This window comes from Tenrec ecaudatus, chromosome 10 (assembly GCF_050624435.1).
Source record: "Tenrec ecaudatus isolate mTenEca1 chromosome 10, mTenEca1.hap1, whole genome shotgun sequence".
NCBI classification, from domain to species: domain Eukaryota; kingdom Metazoa; phylum Chordata; class Mammalia; order Afrosoricida; family Tenrecidae; genus Tenrec; species Tenrec ecaudatus.
In genome coordinates this window covers 135546321-135554442 of record NC_134539.1, presented here as the reverse complement: position 1 = coordinate 135554442, position 8122 = coordinate 135546321, and the positions used below count along the sequence as shown (strand labels likewise).

Below are 8122 nucleotides of genomic sequence, written 5' to 3'. Positions count from 1 at the left end.
CGAGCTCAGGTGGAGAACCCCTCCCCCCCATGGGAGCGTGGGGGCTCAGGGCTGGCTGCCTGGCCTTCCCTGGCTCCCCGAGTGCAATGGGGCGACAGGCCCAGTCTCGAGTCATGTTTCCATCGGGGCATGGGGCGCCTGGCTTGGCACCGGGACCGGCAGTGAATGCTCACGGCCCTGTCATGTGTGACCTGAGGGCAGGAAGTTGACGCGCAGGGTGAACGGCTCCAGGCCAGAGGCAGCTTGGTCAGGGAGGGGAATTCAAGGTCCGGCACAATGTCCCGTGGAATGTGCAGTGCGGAGGGTGTGTGTGTGTACAGGAGGCAGTAAATGCGTGAGGCCTGTACTCTGGCTGGGCCTGGAGAAGGTGGGATAGAGTCCTGTCTCCCACCAACAGGGGGCCCACCTGCCCTCTGCCTTCCCCGCCAGGCTGTAGCTCTCCAAAGGCAAGGGCTGCCTGCCTCAGTCACTGTGAGACCCTGTGCATAGCCCAGTGTCTGCACACACAAAGTAAACAAATCCAGCTAAAAGGCTGAGTGGGAGCCCTGGTGGAGCGAGTGAGGAGCTGAGCTGCTAACTGCAAGGTCAGCAGTTCGACTCCATCAGCCGCCCCGTGGGAGGAAGACGCTGGCTACTCCCAAGTCCCTGGAACCACTGGGCGGTGGGTAGAAGGGTTGCATTTCCCAGAACCTCCCTCCGGCCCCACCCACCATTCTCCATTCTCTGCCACCCCTGACCCCTGGCTGGGCACCAGCTGGACCAAAGAGGAGGAAGACACTTTGTGGAGACGTAACACTTTATTGTCCTCAAGCTTGGCCGCACTGACAAAGTGTGGGCAGCCTCTCTTACATAGTCCCCCCCCGCCCCCCATAGCACTCCAATCCCAGCCCAGGAGGTCAGACACCTGACCATCTGCCCTGCTTCTAAAGGAGCCTGAGGTCTGGTGCCATGTGGAGCAGGGCCCAGTGTGGAGTCAGCTGGGCCCTACAGGGAGGGCACCTGGAAGATGCCAGTCCTCAGCTTCTAAAGGAAAGCTCAGACCTCCAGTCAAGTGGTGGGCCCCAGGCCTGGTGCTTCTGCCTGTGGCAGGACTCCACTTGGTGGGTGACACAGAGACCAGGAAGGAAGGGGGGATTGGCTGGGGGTGAGAGGCAAGGTGGTCTCCTGGGGCAAGGTGGTTTACAGGGTCCCAGAAGGGAACACTGCCGTTTAAATATTAAACAGGGTGACTTGTCCCCCACGTGGGAGACCTGCTGCTCCCCAGGGCCCCAAGGTGGGTACCCTCGGGGCAGAGGTTCAGATCGGCTCCTCCCAGTGCCCACCATAGCCGGGCACGGGAGTCATCGCGGGGCTCAATACTTGGTATTTACCTATCTACCTCCCAGTCCAGGGGACCGGAGGGCGGGGCTTGCCTCCCTGCTGCAGGGAGCCGAGCCGGAAGGGCCCAGAAGTCTGGGCACCTTTGTTAAATAACAGGATTAAATAAACATAAATATTAAATAGTGATAAATATGCCGCACGGGAAGGCCTGCTCAGGGCGAGGCAAGGTAGCGCAGAGCCCGGTACGCCAGCTCCAGGAAGCTCTGCAGGTTGGAGGCCACCAGCACACCCCCCGCCCGGCGCTGGAAGGCAGAGGAGAAGGTCGGCATGGGGTTCCGGGGGGGCTGCTCGGTGGGGGCTGTGGCCAGGTCTTCCATCTGTGGGGAGATAGGGCCGTTGTTAGTCCTGCTGAGGGGCAGTACTGCCGACAGGCTGACCATCACGTGGTGAGTGATGGGCTTGGGACTTGAAGCCCAGCCTCTTCTTCGGGCCCCGGTAAGCTGCCCCCTGCTGCCCACTAGGGGTGGAGGTGGGCCAGCAGAGAGCTGGCCCTGGGACGCACTGTCCTAAGGATGCCCCCATCCCGCTCTGAAGGACAGCCCAAGCCCCCGGCACAGACAGCCCCTCCTTTTGGCACACCTCACCTGCTGCCAGATGTAGGTCGCAAAGTCGACTATGTCCAGCTTCAGCAGGTCCAGGGTGGGGGCGACCTCGGGGGAAATCCCAGCCAGGGCCTGCAGGAAGCGCTGGTAGAGGAGGAGGCCGCTGTGGAGCTGGCTCAGGCAGCTTGTCTACGGGGACCGAAGATGAGCGTTGGGGGCTGGCTGGCTGGGACCCTCCCCCCCAGGTCCCTGGCCTGGCACCTGGGGAACTGGGGAGCCTAGGCACAGGGCCTATACGTCCCCGCTCCTCCTTCCTGGCCTCTAGACACTCACCACCTCCAGGGTCTGGCTGGAACAGCTGCCCAGGGGAGCCTGTGAGATGCCCAGAGAGTGTCCCAGCAGCAGGAGCTCCTCAGGGTGGCACAGCTTGTGAGTGGCACACTGGGGGGAGGGGTACAGAGTGAGGAAGGGCTGCCCCTCCCCCTGAGGCCTCACCTCTCTGCCCTTGCCCTCACCCAGTGTCCGCCAGGCTGCTCTGCCCTGCCCCAACTGCTGCCCAGTGCTTCTACTTCCCCCAGCCCATCCCAGGTTCCTCCAGGCAGGGGTGGGTGGGTGGGTGGGTGGGGTGTCCTGGTACTTCCCTGACCTGGGCATCGGAGCCCAACCCCCCCACCCCGCAGTATCCCCTCCTCACCAGCTTCTCCTGCAGCAAGGCCCCATCCACCTGGATCTTCCTGACTTGTTCCAAGCTCTTGAGCAGGAAGCTCTGGGGCAGGGAGCTGGCTGCGCCCAGCGGGGAGGCTTCTTGCACTGTCCACAGTGCGCTGTGGCCGAGCAGCAGCAGCAGGGCTGGGGGCAGACGGGCCTCAAGTCACAGGCTGGGCCTGGGTGGCCTTAACCCTCATCCCCAGAGCCTGAGTGCCCCCTGGCCACCGGCAGCCACTTTCCCTCCCGTTGGACCCGCCACTCACCGGTCGCCTTCATGGGCTCTGGATAGCAGGTCAGCTGTGGGTCTGGCTGGTTTGGGCTGCAGGCTCTGGGCAATGCCAGCGGCCAGCTCACCAGGGCCTTTATACAGAACCCTTGAGGCCTGGGAGGAAATTACCTGGTGCCTTAGTAATCACTTCCCCGGATTTATGCAAATGTGATGTTCAGGGCAATGCAGGGGGGGGGATCACAAAAACCATTTGCGAAAGTTTTGTGAAATTGTGGAATCTCTGATTCCTCTTTGACGTCTGGCCCCCTTCAGTCACCTCCTTCCCTCTGGCCCCACCCAGCCCCCAAGTGCCGCAGGGTGTTTGATCAGACCAGCTGGACAAAGACTGGGCCCAGAGTCAAAGCCATGGAGGCTGCGGTCCATCAGACCGGTCAGGGAGGAAGGAGGCCAGAGGAAGGTCTGCCCTTCCCACGCCCGCGCCCTCCTCCAGCCCCGCCTGGGGCACCCAGAGATTCTCAACTATCCATGCCCCCAAGTTCCCTGATTTTGAGAGTGAGGGAGAAGCTATTAACCCCCATTCCTGATCTCCAAACTCCCAGGAAGCTGCCTTCAGGGTCCCCTCCAGAGGGACCAGGAAGCTGAGTAGAGATTGGGAGTCAGACCTTCTGCTGCTGCGCCCCCCCCCCCCGGCCCCCAGCTTTGATAGGCACCACCCCAAGAAACGGACTGTCCTTCTGGAGCTGGTTAGCTGGGAACTCCCCAGTCCTCACCCTCCCCTCGTGACTCATTGCTTTAAGCCCCCGGAATCCTGGCAGAAGCCAGAAGAAACCGGATATCTGTCCCAAGTGAAGCAAGACCCTTAGTGACTCTTGGCTCACCTGCTTTTGCTCTTCCACCTCCCGCACTACCATTCCTCTGCCGCCATGACTGCCCGGTCCCCGTGCTTCTCTAGAGAGGAGCCCGGGGCTACAGGGTACCCACGGAGCTGTGTGATCCACAAGGTTCTCAGTTCAAAGCCAGGCACGCCTCACGAGAAAGATGGGGCTTCCTACACCTGTAAACCACGAGTCTTGGAAACCCGTCCATCGACCTTGACTGTCGCCCCGGCAGTGAGTGAGGCCCAGAGGGGACGCGCTCGGCGGAGTGTGTGTGTAGGGCTGGAGTGGAGGGGGCCAGTCACTGTCTCAGAATCTGGGTGTTGGTGCCTTAGCCTGCACCAGCAGCATCCGACAGTGGCTGCAGCCAATGTGTCCATCCACCTCATCGAAGGTCCTCTTGAAGACCTTCGACTTGACTAAGCAGGATGTCTTCCTCCAGGGACTCAGGATCCTCCTGAGAAGTGTCAGAATGTGTGAGGCCAGCCCTCCAAATCCAGCTCTAGGAGCCTTCTGCCTGTACTTCTTCCAAAACCGGGTTGTTCCTTTCCTGGCACCAATAGGCGACCAGGAAGGACCTCCTAAAATTAGAGGCATCAAGAGATTTCATCGGAAATTAAAAAAAAAAAAAAAAAGATTTGATCAGAAGAATGAACAGGGAGTCCACAATTTGGAGTTGGTGGGGTGGTGGTAGGGGTTCTGGCAATGGCCTGGCCAGGCAAGGGACTTATCTCTAAAATTTCTAGAAAACTTTAACACCTGGGGGTGGGGAGGGAGGGGGCAAATGAGCTGATGCCAAGGCCTTAAGTGGAGAGTGGATGCTTTGAGAATGATGAGGGCAACGAATGTACAAATGTGCTTCACACAATTGATGGCTGTATGGATTGTGATAAGAGTTGTATGAGCCCCTAATAAAATGATTTAAAAAAAAAGAAGTGGAAACAGGGAATCCAGGACAGATAAACCCCTCAGGACCAATAATGAGAGTAGTGATACCAGGAGGGGAAGAGGAAGGTGGGGGGGAGAAAGGGGGAACCGATCATAATGATCTACATATAACCCCCTACCAGGGGGAGGGACAACAGAAAAGTGGATGAAGGGAGACATCGGTCGGTGTAAACAGGAAAAAATAAGAATAGTTTATAAATTATCAGGGGTTCATGAGGGAGGGTGGGGGAAAGGGGGGGAACGGAGAGCTGATACCAAGGGCTCAAACAGAAAGAAAATGTTTTGAAAATGATGATGGCAACACTACAGATGTGCTGGACACAGTGGATGGATGCGTTGCTCTAAGCTGTACGAGTCCTCAATAGAACGATTCAAACAAACAACTTCAACAAGCAACCCAATGAAACAGTGGGCAGAGGACACGACAGACATGTCACCACAGAAGCCCCTCACTGTGTCTTCTATGTCCTCATCCCCAACACGCTTAGGAAGACATGCTGGCCATCCTTCACCAATGCAGATCAAACCACCAGGATGAGGTGCCAGCTCACCCCAGCTCCACTAGCGATGTTTCTAAAAAAAGTGCTGGTGAAGCCGGGGAGACACGAATGCTCAGACCCCGCTGGGGGTGGGGGTGGGGTGGCACTGTGTCACCACCGTGGAATGTGCACGGCTCTTCCTCAGAAACCGGAGCAGAAATACCACAAGACCTTCGTGGTCCCTGGAACAGATCGTAGGGAAATGAGTGCCGTGGCGGAGACAGGCATGCACACCCGTGCCCATCGTGCACAACGGCAAAGGGAGAGGCCGCCTCCATGCACGTGAACACCCTGAAGTTCTGTGCAGCTTTAAAGAGTGACCGTGAGCCTGCGACACGCCTCACAACGTGGAGGAGCCCGGCAGGCGTCACGCTGAGTGAAAGTAGGCAAGCACAGAAGGATAGCAGTCATTTGGGGAAGGCAGGGCGCAGTAAGTGAGGGGTTGGGCAGGAGATGGCACTGGGAGGTTTGCAAGTGTGGAGGGCAACCGCGGGGAGAGCCGTGGCATGCACCATCCTGAAACAACGGTGGGGATCTATGAACACTCTGGCTGAATGAGAGGCGGGAAAAGAAGTGAGACTATTCCCACGATGTGTATGGACTTGACCGAGGATATTTGGGTAGGCCTATTTGCACGTTATTTTGGACGTGCCATCAGGAGAGACTAGTTCCTGAAAAAAGAACATCCTATTTGGGAAAGTAGAGGGTCAACAAAAAGAGGAAGACACCCCTCCGCCCCCCACCCCCTTTCCAGGAGATCAGTCGACACAGTGGCTGAAACAATGGGCTCGAACAGCAGCAGGGGGAAGCCGTGCGAGACCAGGCAGTGCTTTCTTCTGGAGCCAGCCTGGTGGAGCCGGGACCGTTTGCTTTAGCTGCAAATCTGCCCACGAGTGGGAGCTCACAGGGAAGAAAGTTATAGCAACTTCTTGGGCATGACCTGAGGACACAGTCGCTGTATCCAGGGGATCAGGACCCAAGTCTTGGGGCCCACAGGTCAATTGGCACACAGTCCACAGAGTCTTCTCCAGCCAATCTGGTGAGCAGTGAGCGGAAGGTTACAAAGCCCCTGAGCGACCACCCTCAGGTTAGCCGGTCTGCACCCATTCGGAGGAAGGAGGAGGGATGAACATCAGAGACGCAGGAAACCATTCGTGCCATAGACCAATGGGCCAGGCTGACATGGGTCTCCACCACCCCGACACTGGAGCAACCAGCTGGTGCCCACCTACCACTACCACTTGTTCCACAAAGGATCACACTAGCAGGTCCGGGATAGAATACTGTGTAAGGAAAAGGTGGGATGGAACTCAAAAGCATAAGAGAGACAAAGTGTACTGGTCAGATGGAGACCGGCGGAACCCCCAAGGCTGTGGCCCTTAGTCACCTTCACGCCTGCAACTGAACGCAACTCCACGTCGGAATAGTCAGCCGTTAAGGCAACGGCCGCCTTCCCCCCGAACGCAAGGTTCAGAGGGTTAAGGAAGAAGAATCGGCCATAGGAAACAGGGAGGAAGTAGGGGAAGCGGTGGATAGTTCACTGGGGCCATTGCAGTGGCGAGGTGGATCAGACTGTGCTTGAATGGTTGGATGTGAAACTATGATTCGCCCTAAGAACCTTCTTTAGTTCACAATAACGTGAAGAACAAGAGTCTGCTCAGGTCTCCCTCATTCCCCAGCTCTCATGTGCGTATCAGGCGATTGACAGTTTCACGGGTTGGGTCAAGTGTGCCTCAGCCCTCAAAGTGACATCGTTGCCTCTCAATACTTTCAAGGAGTCTCTGCAGAAGATTCGCCCAATGCAGCGTCCTTTGACTTTGGGGGCTGCTGTGTCCGTGAGCACTGATTGGAATCCTTGAACCCTGTCTTCAGTTAGCATGACGTCGTCGATCGGTCCATTTGTGAGGGTATTTTTGACATTGAGTTACGATTCACACTGAAGGCTGCAGTCTTTCGCTTTCCACCAGCACTTGCCTCACGTCCCTTCACGTCATCTGTATTGTACAGGTTGTCCGGATACGTTCTCCCTACAGCCCAGTCTCTCAGCTTATTGGCTCAACATACAGACCGAAGAGGTATGATACGTTTAAACACACCGTTCCTGATGTTAAACCTTCACCACTTCCCCCTTTTCTGTGCAAACAGCTCCCTCTTGGTCTATGTACAGGTTCTACGTGAGCACAATTTAGAGTTAGGAATGCCCATTCCTCACAATGTTACCTATGATTCATTATGATCCACACAGTTGGACACTTTGCTAAACATCATCTTGTGTTGTGTGATTTCATCCAAGATCTACCTGACACTGGCATCAAGATCCCCCCTTTACTAAACCTTTTCTGAATTTGGTTGGATTCTTTGGCAGCCCCTGTCGGTGGACGAATGTAGCTGTTTTTAAATGACCTTCAGCAAAATTCTACTTGTGTGTGATATTAATGATATTTTGATCATTTTTACATACTTTGGGGTCATCTCTCTTTGGGAAAAATCAGGATATTTTCCAGTCACGTGGCCAAGTGAGCCCCACCAGCATCGCAGCCCTCGCTGGTGCGGTCAGTCCCGGGACCCCTGGTGGTGTCCTGGTTAAGTGTTGGGCTATGATCCACACGGTCACCGTGGGCGGTCACCAGCAGCCCTGTGAGTGAAAGACCGGGCTTCAGACGCAGTCTTGGACACCCACAGGGGTTGCGAGGAGCCAGTGCGGACTCGATGGCAGGGGTGCTTTGAGTTTTGAGCACAACTTGGACGTCTTCCTTCTGTCCCTTCAGGTCTGTCACATGCTACCCCTGAAAAGGTGCCAAGTATTTCCGGGACAGGGACTCTGTGTGTTCCTCCCTTCTAGGTCTTTTTAAGAACATCATCTTAAAAACCGTGAACTGGGTGAAGGCTGACCGAGGGACC

The 8122-nt window shown here is 56.6% G+C and overlaps 1 protein-coding gene across 1 annotated transcript; it reads right to left on the bottom strand.

Annotated features, from left to right (window-relative positions):
* Positions 1-1532: 1532 nt before the first annotated feature.
* Positions 1533-2906, bottom strand: CSF3 (colony stimulating factor 3). Its single transcript, XM_075559649.1, has 6 exons — positions 2894-2906; positions 2617-2771; positions 2560-2568; positions 2256-2363; positions 1965-2111; positions 1533-1697 (listed from the first exon to the last, which is right to left on the bottom strand). Exons 1-6 carry the CDS (start codon positions 2904-2906, stop codon positions 1533-1535), a joined length of 597 nt encoding a protein of 198 aa, XP_075415764.1.
* Between the last annotated feature and the right edge of the window lie 5216 nt (positions 2907-8122).

What these genes read in the sequence shown, in the direction of transcription:
- CSF3 (XM_075559649.1), bottom strand. An exon ending in CCAGCCAGACCCTGGAGGTG is followed by an intron (nt 2,112 to 2,255) that starts GTGAGTGTCTAG and finishes CGGTCCCCGTAG; the next exon opens with ACAAGCTGCCTGAGCCAGCT. An exon ending in CGACCTACATCTGGCAGCAG is followed by an intron (nt 1,698 to 1,964) that starts GTGAGGTGTGCC and finishes ATCTCCCCACAG; the next exon opens with ATGGAAGACCTGGCCACAGC.